The sequence below is a fragment of the Diplodia seriata genome (genome assembly GCF_021436955.1).
Source record: "Diplodia seriata strain FDS-637 chromosome Unknown scaffold_5, whole genome shotgun sequence".
NCBI lineage: Eukaryota > Fungi > Ascomycota > Dothideomycetes > Botryosphaeriales > Botryosphaeriaceae > Diplodia > Diplodia seriata.
The window spans coordinates 1,653,444-1,672,615 of NW_027117312.1; the positions used below are offsets into that span (position 1 = coordinate 1,653,444).

The window sequence follows — 19,172 nt, forward strand, 5'->3', positions numbered from 1 at the left end:
AGTAGTAACTGTTCGGGTTGTCTAGTGGGTGGCTGCCGCCGCTGCTGCTTCCGACCACCATCTGCGTGATAAGCAATCCCCCCCCCTTCACCACATCGCCGTCATCATCACTCGAATAAGCCAACATGAGAAATCCGTATTTCGAAAGCAAGCCTCATGTCCGGCCCTCGGCCCTCGTTCTAATGCTACCACCGGAAACCCCTCAGATATGGTCATCCGCCTCCTCCGGTCTCTCCCTTGATGTGCGCGAGGGGCGTGAGGCATGCTAGCAGCCACCATGGTCGGCGAAGCGGCATACCGTGGTGCTGGCGCCGAGCTCATATTGCGGGCTCTGGCTCCCGCGGAACGAAATGGGCATTGTGCAATGTAAGGTATGTCGGCTGGTTTTGGGTTTTTCTTCGAGCTTCCCGTCTTACCAGTCATGCCGTCTTTCAAAGGGGCTGGGTCTTGCCTCCCCATATATCATGACTCTGCACTGCTAGGCCTGGTAGCGGCGTTGCAAGCCCTCCCCCACAGCGTGCGCATTGAAGTGTTGGGGGGATGTGAAAGACCAAAGGTCTGATGGGGTGAAGTCGGTTTACCAAATACACCCGCTTCCGTCGCTCTCCATTCGCATGTCTGTTCCGCCTCATTCTAGTCCCCGGGCTGCTGGAGCAGGCCATCCTTGAGCACTATGCTTGTAGATGGCGATCTGTAGAGTGCGCTGATGGTGGAAAGGGGCTGCTGCTACCATCTATACCGCCAAGAACAAGACCGAGACAAAGAAGCGCGGGGGAATGGAAGATAGGTGGATATCTTATATAGAGCGGCATCTTCCCAAAAAAAAAAAAAAAAAAAAAAAGGCCCTCACAGCTTCGCCTTACAGACACCTTCAACGCGCCGAAGCGGTGGACGGCTCCGCTCGCCATCATCAACATCATCACCATCATCATCATCGCCCGCATCCTTGCACTTGCCGTCATCATCGCCGCCATCCAGACCGTCGTCGTCGTCGTCGTCACCTCCGCCACGAAAGTAGTTCCAAGCCCCCACCGCTCTGGTCCCGACGGCCGCGCCCGCCTGCACGGCGCCGCCGACGGCCACGGCGCCGTACGATCCGGCTCCCCCCATGGCCGCGCTCTGCAGCGTCGCGAAGAGGCTTCCCGCCGCGACCGAAGCGCCCTGCGCGCCCGCGGCCAGCGAACCTGATGAAACCGGCGACGTGACAGAATGTTATTCGATTTTTCTCGTTTTGCCACGGTAAAGAAAAGAAAGAAGAAGTGTGAATGGTGACGTATTGGGGAAAAAGAAAGAGGGTAGAAGGGGGAGGGGGGGAGGGATGACAATGATCAATCGATAAGTATAACTCCACTCACCAGCGGCGGGCCCGGCTGCGCCGAAGCCGACGGCTCCTAGAACGGGCGCGGCGAAGGCGAGGGGCGCGGCGAAGACGGCGCCGTTGACGGCGTAGAAGGCGGTTTGGTAGGGGTGCTGGGCGACGTAGTCCTTTGTTTGCTTGGGGAGTTGGCGCCACTCGACGGCGCCGGCGATCCGGTCGCGCGTGCTGGTCGCGGCGGTGTGGAGGAGGTGCTGGGTGCCGACGAGGGCGTTGCAGATGGAGTGCATGGGCTGCATTGGTCGGCGGTCAAGGCTACGGTTTGTTGTAAGAAGCTGAGGAATGAGGGGGTCAGGGGGGAGCTGTTGGTGGGTTATAGGTGAAGTGAGTGGAACTGATATTGTAGGTAGGTAGGTAGGCAGCCAGGCAGCAGCCCCGCTTCTTTCTCATGTGGCACAGCAAGAACGGACGAATGCTAGGAATTGCGTCTTCGAACCATTTCGTGAGCACTCCACAACACGCGTCGAGCGATACTCCCGGCTGTTTACAATAGTGGTGATTTAGGGTGGTTGTTTTGCATGCGTCGCTACCATCAGGGTCGGTTTGGACTGCGAGGAGAAAGCCGTACGCGGGGAACGACACCATCTCAAATCGCGCGCCGTCTCCAAGATCTATACCGCCTTTCATTCCGTGCGCTACTTCGCCTCGGCCTGGTCCTCGGCGATGCGACTGACAGTAGCTTTCTTCTCTTCCACGAAAAAAGCCATACCTTCTCAAAGCGGTTAGGTAGTAGGTACTGGGAAGATGCCCCATGCCCTTCTCATCAGTGATGACCAAAGCTTCCAGATATACCAACGGGTACATACTCTTAGTGACCAGGGCTAATAATAAATCTTGCTGATGGTATGAATAGCTGCCGGCGAGGAGACACTGCAGCGGCCGGAAGCAATACTCCAGTGCAGAGGTCAAGAAGATCAAGTATACTGTAATACGTCACTATGCTGCGCCCTGCGCCACAACATCAAGATCAGAATCGTCATCAGCGCCGGGAAGAAGCCACGTCCGAAGACGGCGGGTAGGCACCGGATGGCCGCGGAGGTTGTGTCAGGTGGTGCAAAGACAAGAGGCACAGCAGCAGAAGACGCGCGCCAGTGTATCACCCGAGAGATGACTGTTGGCACCAGCCCAAAATGTCGGGAGCTCGGGATGCGAGCTACACAAGGTAGATATTGGTTGGCAGGTGGAATTCAGGAATGAAAGTGCGTGTGTTTTGCGCACGGTGTTCTTCACATGTCCGAATCCGTTGATGGTTTCCCGCCAACAGCACTCCTGGCTTGACGTCGCCATTCCACAGACGACCGCGTACCCCATTCCACCCTGTTTCCCCTTGATTAGTCCTACCCTCGGATGGCTCGTCGTGCAGGATACAAGTTCGGTCCATTTTCTTTAGGAAAGTCAGCGTAGATGTAAGAATGATTTAGTTTTACACCCATAATCCTTTGGTCGTACCGGCTTCAATAACAGCAGAGTTGCGGTCTGCAGAAAGCATCTGCCGATTTAACGCACCAGGTTTGATTGCGCGGGGTCTGCCGAGTTTATCTCCTCCTTGAGTGTCTCTCAATTGCAGAGCCGGCCGGCTAAGCAGATAGGCAAAGTAACAATGAGAAAACGCAAGGGAACCAGAAGCAAAACAGAAACAGCAAGGAAATAACAATGTTCAGCCGTCATGATTGCGTGTCCAGGAATCTGCATGTCGGAACCGCAAGCCTTGTTAACGTAGTTTTGAACCTATCATCAACTAGTGCTGGGACGAAGAACGTGTTGATGGACCACTTGGTGGCGTCAGCTGCGCTGTGCGGAGTGGCGATAAATATTCGCGTTAAATGTACAATCTATATCATGCACATGTCAGACTTTTCTTGGGCTGAAAACGTGTTCGAAACTCGGATGAATGACACTGCGCACCACGAGATGGGTACCACGCGTGCTGTGACGCTGGATCCGGCGAACGGATCCATGTGTAACTTTGTACCTAGATTCAATAACGTGAGTGGTAGCGGAGCACAATATGCAACAAGCAAGCTGTGCCAACGTTGTCGGCTACAGTATTCTGAGTAGGATGCAAATTGCGAAACGCAGAGCATGTCGAGAATAGAGGCGGAAGTTGGCGATATCAAAGCTTATCGAGGGCGTCTCGGCGCCACCAAATTAAGAAGGCGGTAGAGACAGGGTATTACCAAGATTGGAAGGCTGAGTGAGGCTTGTTTCATCGTCCCGTAACAGTCAGGGATTGGTCCGAGGCACATGGCGAATGAGCAGGGCCAGCGGCGGGATCCGGCCATTAGCAGTCGCGATAGGGTTGACCAGAAGCCGAGACAGAAGTAGGGTAAACGGCTGCACGGAGGAATTCCACGCAGGGCCGGTGCTTAGCGGGTATATAATTAGACTCGAAGATTGCGGCGCTCGCGACGGCAAGCGAACAAATCGGAGAGGGCGCATTCGAAGCAATGGGGAAAGACAGCCGGGCGAGAAGTCGTCTGAGAAGATAGCAGTTGCTGTCAGATAGCACAGGGTCCACCTGCTCCATGTGACCCGCAGCTTCCCCCGCAGTGGGAGCGCACAGGCCGCGCTGTCAATAGAGCAACGACTCGCCGAGATGCACCGTGAGAGCAGAGCAGGTTGCGAATCGGGGGCTGTGTGGTTTAAAAGGGACAAGTGAGATCAGCAGTCAGCGCGCGAAATTATTGCGTCGACTCTTGGCTGTTACGAGAAGCAGAGAGTCAGATCCGGGCGGCCATGGCACGCGGCTAGCCCAAGGCGGAAGTCTGGCTGGGCTGGCCTAAGCAGCGCGGGAGACAAGCGCATTCCAAATCGGTTGGTTGCGCAACGTCTCACCGGTACCCAAGTCGCAGCCGGAGCGTTGCGGGCGAAAGTGGTCGGTCTTGCCCGCAGGCTGATAAGGCTGGCGCCAGCGTGGGAGAGAAGGATGCCGAAGTACGTACGCACGGCGCAGTGATGAGGATCAGCCTTCGCCTGCGATCGACGGGCAGGCATGGCCGTGGCTCCAGCGCGCCGCCATGTGGCATCCATGCCCGACTGCCGGCGCTGTCATCAGGGCCCACGCGCGCCTTACCCTTTGCTCCTTCCACGCTCAACGGCGCCTTGGCCCCAAACGGCCCCAAACGGCCGCTGACTCTCGACTCTTGTCGCGCCAGTCAGCACCTTGGTCGCGGCCCGCTGCTGCTCTGCGCCGCAACAACCCCGACTCTCGCTGCGTGCTCGGAACAGCCGCCGGGGCGATGCGGCACGCGACACGGTGTGACAGCACGGGGGCGGGCGGCTTATCAAGTGCGCCATCAACGGCGGACAGCTGAGGCTCGGTGGGCCCGGCCTGCAGGCGCCTAAGCCCCGGCCTCTCCCACGCCATCATTGGCACTCGCCCTTCCCCAATTTGCACCCTGCCCGCCAATGACTCCCGGACCCCGGCTACGCAACACAGCGCCCCAGCTGCAGATAAACTCTCGGAATCCCTGCCCCCGCCGCCGCCCCCAAGACGACTACCCATCCCCCGGCCGCCTGCTTACACACATCCAGCCATGCTCAATTAAATCCCCATCGTCGCCCGCGCCCAGACAAGACTCCGCAACCCCACACCACCCCAGGACAATGGGCTCCAAAAGTGTCACCAATGTCGTCACTCAGAACTCAATTGCCCTCAATGCCTACATCTACGGGTCAGTCCCTTCCCGTGCCTGACAGCATCCCCCATTGACCAGACCAGCTATGCCGGCCACTCGCTGGTCACTCCCCACGCCCCTCTGCAGCAGCTGTGGTGGACCCAGGAGCGCATTGATGCCAAAGTAACTGCCGAGTTCGTGGCCTCCCGTTTGCGCAAGGAGGAACGGGACATGCTCAACCAACCCCTGGCTTTCGGCGACGGTCTCACTGACGACACCTACATGGAGTGGATCATGGAGAAGGCCAGGCGCTTGTTCTTGATCCTCTGCGAAGTTGGTGTCCCCGATCAGATCTTTGGAGTAATCGACGATTCGTGGGACGACGAGGACCTGCCTATTTCCCTGGACAACGTCGAGCGCCTTGCTCTTTCTCGCAAGAAAGACGACCAGCTCAACCGCAAGTTCTATCAGACCCAGTTCACCTTCCTGCTACGCACGCTTGACCGCGGCTCTCACGTAGACTATGGCCCGAACGAAGTCATTCCGGTCGAGTATGTCTACAAGCTACCACCCGCCGCTGCCTTGCAGCACTGGTCACGCATCCATTTTCCTCAGAGGGCAGACGATGTCTTCGTCCGTAGACGCATTTCTTTCGGCGAGGACGGCGAGCCAGAGAAGGATGACTTTCTGAAAGATGTAGCCGCCGCCCAGGAAATCAATCACCCGCACATTGCTCCGGTCTGGGCCTCCTACACGGCCAAAGGACACGGCTTTGTTGTCTCCTCGTTCGTCGGCCAGCATACTCTCAAATCCTTCATTGACCACAGGACGCCACCCCAGTACATGAGATTGTCTCTGTCCGAACGTCGCGCTCTTCTCCTGAATTGGATGCATTGTCTGGCTGATGCTGTGGCTACAATGCATGGCCACGATATAATCCACGGAGCCATACTACCCTCGAACATCTTGGTTGACGAGCGGGGTGACATAGCCTTCAGTGACATTGGTTCGCTCTTGTCACTGCAGCGGGACAAGAAAATTACGCTCGAAGAGTTTTACAACTACGCAGCTCCGGAATCCCACGAACAGAATCTGGCAACCCTTCTTGCACCCATCTCTAGCCCGCCCAAAGGCAAAAGCCGCAGAGCCTCCATGGACAGCAACGCCTCATCCCTCGGATCTCAAGGCAGTAACAAGACAGCAAGAAGGATCCATCACTTTGCGAACACCAGCCTATCTGCCTTCGATCTTACTTTAAACAAAGCACCCGCAAAGCCAAACGCCGCCAGTACGTCCAGCGATGTTGCAGATATATTCTCCCTGGGCTGTGTATTCCTCGATATCTTGACGTTTATGATCAAGAAGAAGCCATCGGACTTTAGCAAACACAGGACTACGAAGCACAAAACAGCTGGGAAGAGTGGCTCACGCAGTGACTCGTCCTTCCACCACAATCCTGACAAACTTGTCAGCTGGATGGAGCACCTCGACGCCGCCGCCATGGAGCACCAAGAGATACACTTCCGGGCCGTGAAGCCCTTGCTCGGCCTCATCAGGGACATGGTCCAACCTGTGCCCGAAGCCCGTCCATCAGCTTTCAGCGTTGCAGGACGTCTTCGCGATCTCTTGGCCGATCATGCTGGCATGGTGAACCTGCACTGCGAGCCTCGTGAGTTGGCAGTGGGCCGCCTCCACAGCGGACCCCTGTCTCCCCGCTCTGATCTGCACGCAATTCCTGAAAATGGCGTCGATGATGACGAGTCGGTGGCTGCAGATGACAGTTGCGCTGTCGCCGATGGGGCCACACTACGCTATTCGGTGGCGGATTCCATGGTCAGCGATACGACGGCTGTCGGCTCGATGCGCGCCTGGAGCATCAGATCAAAGTCAATAACATCGGCCATTCACGAGATGCCGATGCCGTGGACTAGGAAGAATTCCCGGGATGCGACGACATGAGGCGGCTAGCGAAACAAGTAAGAAACGAAAGTACAAGCATCCAGGACGACGTTTTAGCGCCCGCAAGGCGTCTCGCCACGAAGGATGTCCTGAAACAGACGACTTGCAGCAGGATCACCTACGGCCATCGATTCCACGGGACCATCGGGCTATTGGTAGGCCACACTGGCATCTTCATCCTGGACTGCACATGAAGGCCATTTCCGAAGTGCAGATGCATCCCTGCCAGACGTCGAAGTTGGCCTTTCGGAATAGATGACGATGCACATGCAGCATGGTTCCCATTCCCGGCCGTGTTACACGACCACGACCCTTGGAGCCAGACCAGAGGTTGCACCCGCTGCATGGCAGAGTGCGCTTTTTATCAACCGTCCTCTCGGCTGTCCTTCCGGTTTTCGTCGGAACACACCAGAACTTCCAAAAGAACACCGAGGTGTGGTCTCACGACGTCGACCGATGAACACCCAAATTCAACGCACCTCATCGCTTTTGGGCCATTTTGAAACCAAAAGCCCCCCTTTCTTCTCCAAGGACATACCCCAACGATCGCTGCGTTTTCTTTTCTTCACCACTTAATCGGCAGGATCTGAAACTTGGACCCTCGCGAATCGTACGCCACCATTCGCGTCATTGACGATGGCTAATCTCTTCCGGCGTCGGAAATGACAGCGCGCATGGCGCTATTGGCTGCGCAAGCAATTTGACAGAAGGCAACACGCGTTGAAGGCGAAACCATCGTTCCCGCCTCCAAGGCTACCGCCCAACAAGGCTGGACCCTGCCTTTTTTTTTCTTGGTGTCCCCGGCCCCTGATGATGCCTTCTGGAACCAGGGTGCGTGCGCACAGCCCAACACCTACCTAGTCCCGGTTCCCCGGGTTCTAGATCCGATCAAACAGCTCCTACACGACAGGGATCTGTCTTTCTAGCGGTCGTCGGAACCTCCTGGACTTACCGAATGGGGCGGCTTTTGGGCTGAAGCGAGATGGATGCGCGGATGGCTTCAAGGAGGAGGGAGAGAGAGGAAAGTGCCGTCTCGGCGGGAGTTGCAAGCGCCACACTAATTAAGCATCATTGCAACGACTCTCGCAATTTCTCGCGACCATCGACGAAGACGACGCGGGATGTGGTTGCCGGAAGCCGTGGTCTTGGCCGCATCGCTATTTTTTTTCCCCCATCTTTTTTCTGTTCTTCTTGGACCTTTTGTGGATGAGATTGCGCCAATGTTGGCACACTAGAGTTGGCATCTGGGTGATTGATGCATGGGCGATGACGCGATAGTTTTGGCTTTGCGAGCGCGCGCGCGCTGATGGTTGCAGTTGCAACACAACTATCTTTATCGTTTTCTTTGTCGTCACGCGTTTTGGATGGCGATGGATTTCTTGGATCTGTTTCAAAGTTGATACCCCGTCAGACTGTCTACGCTTTCCTTTTTTTTTTTTTTTTTTGGTGGCAGTAACAAGAAGCTTCGCTCTTGTCTAGAGATAGTACCTTGAGATGCTAGCGTCCTTTCCATATAAGACCACTTATCCATGAACTCGAATCATATGATAGAATACCGTGCTTAATTTACCCGGCGTTGGCTGGTCTGAAGTGAAGAGCATGATTCCATGACAGGGTGGAAAATTAAGGGATTGCGTCGTGTGGTTGTGAGCCATAACAGTGCAAGCTATCAAGTAAAGCAGGTATTATTGTTCACCGGTTTCAACCATTCACTCATTGAATTCATCGAGGGACCCTTTTTTTTAACTTTTTTTTTTTTAACTGCCTCGTATCGAATAGCTAAGATTTACATGAATCATCCGAGATACATTTTGTTCTAGAGCCACAACAGCTCCGTCTGTTCCTCGAGGAACAAGACTTGGTATCCCCCCCCCCCCCCAACTTCTTTTCAGGAACGGCCTTTAGGTGGTCATACGCCAGGTGTATATACTAAAGAAACACCCGGAAAAAAGCGCACCTTCTTCAGAGTCATCCAGTCTGCTAGAGCCCCACTACCTCCCTTCTCCCATTCGAATGACTGACGAGAAGTGGAATAGTAAAACAGCGGGACACTTTCCCCTCATATCCCCTGTGGAAGGAAGAAAGGGGGAGAAAAACAGAGGCAGAACGCCGCCCAGTGCATTTTCCCAAACGAGCTCCTCAATTCATAATAACATCATGGTCATCACATCTCTCTCTTTTTTTTTTTCCCCCGCCCCTTTCCCCAACCAGAGCCTCACGAACGCCCACAATATCGGCGGGAGCCGACTCCTGACAACGCACCTAACTTCAACATCGACTGTGCCCTCTCCCCACCTCTCACCTCACTCACACCTCCGCCTCCCGCACTCCCAGCACCTCCCCGCCCTTCTCCAGATCCCTCTCCTCACTCTCCTTCTTCTCATCTTCCTCATCCACGCTCCTCCGCCGCCTGATCATCCTCCCCTTCTCCTCATCAGCCGCCGCCGCCCGCACCCTATCCCTTTCCTCCTCCGCCTCCGCCTCCGCCTCCTTCTCCTCCCACCTCCCCTTCCTCCCCTCCAACCTCGCGCGATCCCTCTCCATCTCCCCGATCAACCTGCTCCCCCTCCTTATCCGCCCGCCGTACCGATAAAACGCGAACGGGATGGGCGCGATGGCCAGCTCCAGCAAGCCCAGCAGGGTGCCGGCCCACTGCGGGCCGAGGGCGGCGTACATGGTCGGGCCGGCGAGGGGCAGGCAGCCGCCGACGGCGGAGCGCAGGACGCTGTTTCCCGCGATGGCGGAAGCCGCGTAGACGCCGTAGCAGCCCGCGAGGTACGACGTCGCGTAGATGAAGACGGCGGCGTTGCCGGCGCCGAAGGGGACCCCCGCGGCGATGGCGGCGAGGGCCGAGGTGGGCGGCCGGCACGTCCACGCGAACCACAGCTCGCCCGCGGGGATGAGCAGGGCGGCGCCGCAGACGACGGCGACGGCGGCCTCGGGGGGCCGGGTGCCCGTGGATGGGTCGGCCGGGTGCGGGTTGATGACGTAGCGGCGGAGCAGGGGTTCCGAGAAGATGGTGAGGAGCCCGCCGATGCCGATGCCGACGTAGGCGAGGCCGGTGGAGCCGGGCGACCAGCCGCGCAGGTCGGTGAAGATGATGGGGTAGGCGACGAAGCAGAGGTAGAGGATGGCGTAGACGATGGCGATGTAGAGGTTCCAGAATATGCTGTGGTTGTTGGATTAGTACGTGGTGTCTGATATATATATATATATATATGTAGAGAGAGAGAATGGAGGAGGATGGGAATACTAAACAAATCAAACATGACTTACCATATGGGCTCCGTCACGGCCATGACGAACGGCCGGGACAGATTCGTCTTCAGCAGCGGCCAGAAGGCGGTCTTGTCGTCGTACCGGCACCACCACCGCGGGTTGCCCGTCTCCTCCCTCCTCTTCGCGGCGCGTTTCCGGAGCAGGGTCGGGGCGTACGTCTCCTTGACGAAGAGCATGAGGACGAGGCTCGCGCCGGAGCAGCACATGACGACCCAGTCGGTCCAGCGCCACCCGAGGTATTGGAAGACGAAACCTCCCATGACGGGGCCTGGGGTCCAAGTGTCAGTCGATATGGTATACTTGGTTATCAAATTGTTGGCCGGTGGTACATACCGATCACGGGACCGTTCATCGGCCCAATGCTCCAGATGCTGAACGCCAATGCCCGATACTCGTCCGAGACGATATCGCCAACCGTTCCAGGCGCGTTGCTGATCATGGCCGAGCCGGCCAGGGCCCCGAAAAACCTCGTGACCAAGACGGCCTCGAGGTTGCGGGCCAAGGCGCACGGGAGGACGAGGATGGTGAACATGACCAGGCTGATGAGGTAGATGGGCCGCCTGCCGTACATTTCCGACAGCGGCGCGAGGATGACGGAGCCGATGGCAAGGCCCAGCAGGTAGGCGGTGATGCCGAGGACGAGAAGCGTCTTGTTGGTGATGCCAAACGTTTCCATCATGCCTGGAATGCCGGCCGAGTACGAGGTGGAATACATTACGCTGTCACGATCAGCGGTCTGATCGAAAGGGATATGCAGTGTGAGAGAGGATTGGGTACAGCCTTCAACGGATACGTGTGACGTGCATACCGCGCAGTGGTGCCGTGCGACTCTGGCACGACCGCAGTAGTCCTTGGTGATGTGACTGAACGAGATGGCGAGACGCATCACTTACACAGAGGTTGTAGAGAAGGACACGATGGCAATGATGCAGGACCGATACCACATCGGCCACTCCTTGGGATTTCCCTTGTCTCCATCGGCATCCCAGTCCACCTCGAAAGCCGGGTCGGAGGTCGCATTGGTTGCAATGGAAACGCCTGTCCTCTTTCGACTCAGAGCGCCTTCACTCTTGATGCTGGTCCTCGAAATGGTGGCCCTCAGGCCGAGGTCGCCGCCGATTTGGGTGATCTGTAAGGATTCGCGGCGGCCAGCAGAAACGGTGGACGAGACAGAGGATTCCGACGAGAGTGACTCGGCGCGGTGCGGATTGTCCTCGGCGAGCTCCTTTGACAGAGCGGAGTCTAACGACTTGGACGTTTCCCCGGCCATGGCTGCTCCAGATGCGGGAAGCAACCGAGAAACGTGCTTGCGGGCTGCGAGCCTGGGGAATCGAGACGTTTTGTGCGGGGCAGGGATTGGGGAGATTATAAATCGGCCAAGAGATCGGTGAAGGAAATGCACGCCACTGGCATGAAGGAATGGGCGCTGGGCGGTGATAAGGATTCGGATGCAAGTGCTTAAGGCCGTGGCGAAACAGCGAAATCAGCGAGATGCGGGACGGGATCGTCGTCAATCACTGGGGCACGGCGGCATGGTACATGCAGGGGAGGCCTCTTGCATGTACCAAGACCACCCGACGGTTCTGGACTGATGGTGACGTGATCTGGATGTGGATAGGAACAGAGGAAATAGACGAATGGGGTATGTGGTGGGAGTCATGGCGCGTGGTGAAGGAAGCGCGGAGAGGGCAAGCCATTGCCGACGAGACGGATACTCGCGGCGGGGTGGCTTCACTTCACCGTTACTGCAACCCAGCCCCCCTGCAGCACGCAGATGTTATCTTGCACTATCGGTGGGCCTTGAGGTGGGCGACGCGTCCTCTCTCTTGAGGCCACTCAGTCATGGCAAATCGGGTCAGCCGACAGAGCTCGCTGCGGGCTGCCCTTGGTGAGCGCGGCTCATTTCCGCAGGTGTGAGGGAATATCACTACTATGGACCGGGGGCTACGGCTCTGCCGCAGAGGACTGATGGATGTGGCGTCGGCATGATCGCCGCATTGCCGGGGAGGGGCACGAAAGCGCGCGCGCTGGGCCAGAGCGGAGACGGTAGCGAGCGAGGTCGGCGTCCGGGGATGCCTGCTGCATCTTGGTGCGAATCCGGGGCGCAAGATCCAGACGATGTCCTGCTGCGGAGAGGCGAAGGAGGGCAGCCTTGCCGCGTGCCGATTAGCCGGCGATGGTGAAGGTGCAGAGTGCGTGCTTGGCGACGAGCTTGGCGCCGCCTTGCCTGCGATACCGGGCTCCAATCCCGGCCACCACTTTATCAAACGCGAAACACGGCTCGAGAGCCGCATCTTATCAGAGCCCCCCAACTCACCCGCTACGAGTTCAATGCGCTTTGCTCCGATGGCCATTCAACTCTTCGACTCGAAGCACCTGGGCCAGCAGCGTCTCCACTCCCTTCGCCCGACGCACCAGCTACCAAGCGCACCCTCCCAGCATTGCGGTGAACACGCTGTACTTCCGGTCTCTTGCCATCTCGACTGCTCGTAAACCGGGGCCACCGTGCTCTCAATATTTGCACGCTTACCTTTTCCGGAAACTTCTCGGACTGGCCACAGGAACTGGCCGTCTGACAGCCGCGCTTCCAACCAGCAACCTTCCATCTTTCCCCGTTGAAGCTAACCGCTTTAGGTAACTGGGTACGATGGGGGCCGCAACAGTCGAATCGCATTATGTATGCCCACATTGCGAGCGGGATACCGGCCGCTTGCACACAGTAAGCCTCCCGAGATCACCTAATCATATCACATGCCAGCGGAGACGCAGAATGTTTCAACAAGGAAAATACTCTCATGCTTCATTGCTCTTTATCAATAAAACGGTATACAAAAAAAGGTGTGCGTTTAACATATCCTTACACCCTCGGCTTTTCCAAAAAAGAATCCCTTCTCCTCTTTCATTCCCTCACTCACTCACTCAATCACTCACACTCCAACCCCTCAATGCTTGAACTGATCCTCCGTCACGCCCTTGCCCATGGCCGCCGTCGAGCTCACGCCGCCGCTGACCATCTTCAGCATGTTGTCGACGTAGTTGGCGCCGCTCCACTTCTGGTGCGTCACCACGTCGACCTTGTTGTCCATCTCGGGCTCCTGGATCAGCTCGCCGTAGGCCGCCATGCCCTTCTTGGCGAACGCCTTGCTGAACGTGTCGGCGATGAGCGCCGTCTGGTGCAGCCCCGCCAGCGTGATGAACTGCCAGCAGTACCCCAGCGCCGCCAGCCGCTTGATGTACGTCTCCTGCTCGTCGCGCGGCATCGCCGCCTTCCAGTTGAACGAGGGCGACAGGTTGTACGCGAGCCTGATGGATGGCAATTGTTAGCATTTGGTTTGTTTGGGTTTGATGTGATGAGATGAAGGAGAGAGAAAAAAAAAGGGGGAGAAGAGAAGGAAACAAGAAGTCAAAACTCACTTCTGCTCCGGCCACACGGCGTGCACGCCGTCGGCGAACTCCTTGGCCTGCTTGTAGTCGGGCAGCTTGCTCTCCATCCAGATGAGGTCGGCGTAGGGCGCGTACGCGACGGCGCGGTTGACGGCGCACTGGGTGCCGCCCTGGTAGCGGTAGTAGCCCTCGCGCGTGCGGGCCGCGTCCCAGTCGAAGAAGATGTCGACGCCGGTGATGCCCTTGGCGATGGCGCGCTGCTCGATGATGCTCTTGCCCTTGCTTTGTCGCGTGAACGCCTCGACCAGCTCCGCCTTGTTGACGTGCACGCCCGCCTGGATCGTGTCCGCGACGGCCTCGTGGAAGAGCTTGAGCCCGGCCTGCGCCGTCCACTGGTCCTCGATGGCCTGCAGCTGCTCGCCCGACTTGCCCGCCTCCTCGGCCGCCCGCATCAGGTCGCCCAGCGGCTGCAGCGCCGCGTTCGTGCAGCCGAGGATGAAGCCGTGGTCCCGCGGGTCGATGGTCGACGTGATGAGCGTCGCCGCTTCCGAGTCGGTACGCGCGATGGCGAGGAGGTCCGAGCCTAGGAGGGGGGAAACCAATTGTAAGTCTCACATGCCCGTGTCGGGGGGCGAGAATGCACCACTCACCCATGATGTCTGCCTGCGCGCGGATGGCGACGAGGCGGTTGATGTGCTCGCTGATGGGCACGAGCACCTTGCCGGCCATGTGGCCGCACTTCTTCGTGCCGGGCGCCTGGTCCTCGATGTGGATTCCGGCGGCACCCTTCTCGACGAACATCTTGGTCAGCTTCATAATGGCCGTTAGGCCACCGTGACCGGTGTCGGCGTCGGCGATGATGGGGCGCAGGTAGTCGACGTTGGCCACCTGGCTACGCTTATCCTTGGGGGTCGACAGGCGCTCCTCGCGCTGTTTCCGGTCGTGGAAGAGCTGGGCGAACCAGAGGTGGCCGACCTTGTTGGGGACGGTGGTCTGGCGGGCATGCGTTAGTCGACTGCGGGACAGCTGTGTGCTGCCGTAGACGTACCATGGGGTAGTCGGCAAGATCGGGACCGGGCTCGTCCGACGACGAGGCGGTCGACGAACATTGCCAGCCGGAGACGTAGACGGTGTCGATGTACTTGGCCATCTGGCTGACCATGACGGGGTCCAAGCAGCCGTAGGTGAAGCTAGCATCCTTGTTCTGTGGGGTGGTCAGTCGCGGCGACACTTTTTAGTGGGGCCCCCGCAGGCGGCATGTGAAAGCCTGGGGTTCTTCCCGCGTACCTTGTACCTGCCCTCGACGGTCCTCCACAGCTTCTTGGACTGCTCGTTGCTCGGGTACTGGATCTTGAGGTTGCCGCGCTTGGTGGCGATCTGCTCGGCGGTGAAGGGGCGCTTGGTGTACCTCCACCGCGAGTCGGACCACCACTGCTGGATGGCCTGGACCTCCTGCTGGAAGGCCTGGTCCTCGGCGTCGATGGAGGGCATCTGGGGCAGCATGGTGCCGGTGGCCATGGTGAATCAGGCGTCAAGTCGTTCTAGTTGGATGGTGGAGATGGTCGGGAATGGAGGCTTGGAGGGAGGGAGGACTGTGGCACACGACGGGTATGACTTCACGGCAAGACGAGGGCGGGGGGCTAAGGTGTCATATAAAGCTCTAGAGGCTTTGGGCTGCGCAGAGGAGGCCGAGCCATGAGCTGGTTCGGGTAGGGTCGGGTGAGAGGACCTCGAGCTTGAGCGGGTCCAAACAGAGTAGCGAACCATTGGACCGAGGCGACTTCTGGGGGAGCGCGCTCGATGGAGCAGTGCGTGGTGCGGCGCCTTTGGCCCGAGGCCTGGGCGGCGATTGATCCTTGCAAGCATGTGGAGGGTGCGGTCTGGGGGAACGAAGCATGACGTTGCGCGGGCGTGGTGCTCCGCTGCCCCAGACATGTGAAAGAGCCGCCCTGGCCTGCTCTAAAAGGCTCGCGGTGCGCCCGGTCTCTGCGGCGCGTGCCAGCGCCGTCGCGGATGCTGCTCCCTGCCGCCGCGCGCCCCTCGGCCAGCTGCGTGAGGCGCTGCGCGCGGGTCTGGAGAAGTTGCGTCGCCATGCTCGCAGCGCTCCAGCGGAAACTAACACCTCGGCTATCCGGATCCCGTCGATGCGCTAAGCCGACTCCGGCGCCTCCCCAGCTGTCAACCGAGCACCCTGATTGACTCACAACTCGCCGTTGATGCTTGCGTGCGGCCTGCGACACGGCTGAGGTCGTGCGTGTTGCACTCTCCGTGCAGAAGTGTACCTGCAGAACGCCGTCAGCCCTCCGACGCCCCACCAAGACGCATCGTGCATCATGTCCCTCTCCCAGCGCTACGGTCAACGGTGCATTGCTGGCTATTCCGGGAAACGATGCGCCCGACACATCTCATCTATCGACTTCATTACAAGGTACTCTAGTGTTCGAAACAATGGCCATCTCGCCTTCTATATCGTTATCAGAATCGAATGAAACCGGGGGTATCTCCTTCTATCCCAACCATGTCCAATTTCCAGACCCCGCCCCATTGCCAAAGGATCCCCGCTCTTCCAGGAATCCCCACAGCCAAATTCCCGCAGATGCAGGGTAAAAATAGAAATAGGAATAAACCAGGACGACAAACGTTGCAACACCAAACCCAACATTCCAAAATCACCGATTCTCCTCCTCTTCATCAGCATCCTCATCACCCCCGAACCAACCCCTCAACCTCGTCCCTCCACTCTCCCGCCCCCGCCCTCATCTCCACCCTCTTCACCAACCCCCTCCTCAACCACCTCTCCCAATCCCACGCTTCACCATTCCCCTTCGCCCTCCACATCCCCCCGGCCACAACCCTCTTTACCCGCCCAAACCGTCCCCTTGGCAGCACCTCCCGCGCGAACCCCACCGCATCCCCGCACTTGACCATCTCCCTCTTCCTAAACGCGTTGCCACCCGCCAGCGCCTCGAACGGGCTCTCGCCAAGGACGACGCAGACGAGCGAGACCCCGAGCGCGTAGACGTCCGAGGCCGGCGAGGGCGGTTGTGGTGCCGGGTGCAGGCGGCAGAGTTCGGGGGCGAGGAAGTCCCATGTGCCGCCGGCGAGGTGGGGAGGAGGGGCGGATGCGATTGTTGTCGTGGTGGTCGTGGGCGAGGAGGGCGGGGAGAAGATGCTGGTGGTGGTCGGGTTCGATGATGGCGGGGAGAAGATGCTGGTGGTGGTCGGGTTCGATGATGGCGAGGGAACGGGGTGGATAGGAATGGCGGCGCTGAAGTCGGTGTAGAGCGGTTCGAAGTCGATGATGCGGACGTCTTCTTCATCCTCATCGACGTCTCCACCCCCTTCTCCTCCCTCCTCCTCGCTGCCGCCACTGCCGCGGCGCCGCACCAACGACGGCCTCCCCAACGCCTCCCCCTCCACCACCATTTCACCCTCGTCCCCCCTACGCGGCAGCAACCTCCGTCTGATCATCGCCTCCGCCCTACCCTCCCCCTTCGGCCGCAACAGAATATTCGACGGCTTCACATCCGCATGCACCACGCCCGCCTCCTCGTGTAGCCATTGCAAACCCGCTAGCAGCCTCCCCGCCAGCCGCGGGAAAAGTCCAGCAACAACCCTTGCGCGGGCCGTCTCCCCCTTTTCGTCGTTACTGAAAGATGATGCTAGGTCTCCGCGGATCAGGTCGTCGAGGGTGAGTGGCAGCGCTTGCATCAGAAGGCCGCCGCTTCGGGGGTCAAGGCCGAGGAAGGGAACCATGAAGTCTGTGGGTGATGTCTTGTTCCTGGAGGTGGTGGTTGAGGCAAGGATGTGTGTGAGCATGCGCGCCTCGGAGCGGATGACGCTGAAGGCGGCGCGGTCCGCGGGCGCTTTGATCGCCCAGATTGCCGAAGGTGCAGCAGAAGGAGGAGTAGGATGGTCGTTGCCGCTGTTGATGGGTGTTGGTTGAGTGGTGGAGTATGAGGCAGCGGTGCTGCTGGAGAATTGCGTCATGTACGAATCCGTCGACGAGACCGAGTTCGACTGGCCGCGGCGCCTGATGGGCGTTGCCGGAGGCGTCTCTGGCGTTAGTTTCGATATGTATTGTTGTGTGTTGGTTGTTGGTGACTGCCTTCCTCCAGCCGTAGTGGTCGGGGTGGCAAGATAGACGGAGCTCCAGAGCCCCGTGCCAATGGGCGCCTCGTGCATGATTGTGTAGGGGGTCGAGTTCTCCCACACTCCATCTGGAGAGGTGTATAGGTATGATGGAGGAGGGGACATGTTGTGATTAAGCGCGCAGGGCGAGGTGTTGTTAGCAATGGCCATGGAGGTATTTATGGCCGGTGATAGTGCGGGTAAGCTGTGTTTTCGCGTGCTGACGCATGGTGCGGTGTGTTGGCTCCGGATTGGCAGAGTGGTGAAGCGGGGGCTTGTGGGCGTGGCCGGCGGAGTTATGGTGGAGTCGCCGGGACCATTGGAGAGCGCCATTTTCGGTGGAGGCGAAGATCCTCAAGCGCTCAAAAGCAGGTTTGATGGTTCCTGAACGTCGTCCAGGGTGGTAGCAATGGGTGACAACGCAGCAGGTGGTTCGCGCAGGGGACACGGGAGGATCAGTCTCGAAGCGTGCAGGGAGGTCACAGGCTATGTTTGTGGCAGCAATCGAAAGCGTCCAGATCCATGATGATTTCGGCAGGCGTGCTCGTCCAGATGTAACTGTTCCAGATCCAGGAGACAGGTGGTACCGGTATTGTGCGCGTTTCGCGGGAAGGTCTTGGGCGAGTCCACAGAAGAAGGGGCTCCCTTTGCAGCGGTTGGAATGCGGGCAGAAGCTAAATGTACCCAGTCACTTTTGTCAGACCCCGCCGTGTCAGTTGAGAAGAAAAAATTTGAGGGTCGCGCAAAAATGCCGGCGAAATGTGCGGATTACCGACCTTCGACCTTGCGGTTCTCCGCAGTCATCCAAGCGCCGTGCTGCGGTGGTCGTGCAGCTAAACTATATAGCGGCGGCCGCCATGACGGAACGACGCAGTAGGGGCAGCGGCAGCGGTTCACACGTCAGACGACATTGGAGCAGAGCCAACGCTGCCTGCCGTCCGGACCCGGGGGAGAGAGGGAAGAGAAGAAGGGCGACGGAGCCTCTGCTCCCGGAAATATTGGGGCGAGATACGCCAGATAAACGGGCAGGCGGCGGGGCGGCGCCTTCCAAAGCCGCAGCCTACTTATCTCTGGTATCGGCCGCAGTCCAAATCCGCCCAGAAGAATGATGCCAAAGGCCTTCCATGCGCGCGACGATCCACGGCCGCGCAGGGCCAGCGCAGCCCACACGTGCCGCCGCTCTCGTCGTTTCGGCGAGCCCTTGCTCCCCGTCTGCTGCGCGCCAGTCGCGGACCGCGTGCCCGCCGCCATTGGTTGTCGTCGCACCGTCTCACCCTGCCTGCTACACGCACACGCAACCACGTAGCCGTCTGCCTGCCATCGTCTCAGCACTTGCCCCGCACCGATGACGCGCGTGCTGTCGCCCACGGGAGGGTGCGATTCGAGATGCAGCGGTCCGCCGCGATGGCCGGCACCTGGAGCCGTCG

At 58.8% G+C, this 19,172-nt stretch overlaps 4 protein-coding genes across 4 annotated transcripts; 1 reads left to right on the forward strand and 3 right to left on the reverse strand.

The window, feature by feature from the left end:
• Positions 1 to 4,981: 4,981 nt before the first annotated feature.
• Positions 4,982 to 6,951, forward strand: SLS55_005487 (uncharacterized protein; the record flags this gene model as incomplete). Its single annotated transcript, XM_066776934.1, has 2 exons — positions 4,982 to 5,049; positions 5,097 to 6,951. The coding sequence occupies 2 exons, from the start codon at positions 4,982 to 4,984 to the stop codon at positions 6,949 to 6,951; spliced, it is 1,923 nt and encodes a 640-aa protein (XP_066632776.1).
• A 2,307-nt stretch (positions 6,952 to 9,258) lies between these two features.
• On the reverse strand, positions 9,259 to 11,500 carry SLS55_005488 (uncharacterized protein; the record flags this gene model as incomplete). Its single annotated transcript, XM_066776935.1, has 4 exons — positions 9,259 to 10,120; positions 10,228 to 10,498; positions 10,564 to 10,949; positions 11,124 to 11,500. The coding sequence occupies 4 exons, from the start codon at positions 11,498 to 11,500 to the stop codon at positions 9,259 to 9,261; spliced, it is 1,896 nt and encodes a 631-aa protein (XP_066632777.1).
• Positions 11,501 to 13,172: 1,672 nt separating this feature from the next.
• On the reverse strand, positions 13,173 to 15,132 carry ICL1_1 (isocitrate lyase 1; the record flags this gene model as incomplete). Its single annotated transcript, XM_066776936.1, has 5 exons — positions 13,173 to 13,533; positions 13,645 to 14,197; positions 14,265 to 14,607; positions 14,663 to 14,818; positions 14,902 to 15,132. 5 exons carry the CDS (start codon positions 15,130 to 15,132, stop codon positions 13,173 to 13,175), a joined length of 1,644 nt encoding a protein of 547 aa, XP_066632778.1.
• Positions 15,133 to 16,317: 1,185 nt separating this feature from the next.
• SLS55_005490 (uncharacterized protein) lies at positions 16,318 to 17,799 on the reverse strand (the record flags this gene model as incomplete). Its single annotated transcript, XM_066776937.1, has 1 exon — positions 16,318 to 17,799. The coding sequence occupies one exon, from the start codon at positions 17,797 to 17,799 to the stop codon at positions 16,318 to 16,320; it is 1,482 nt and encodes a 493-aa protein (XP_066632779.1).
• Positions 17,800 to 19,172: the final 1,373 nt, after the last annotated feature.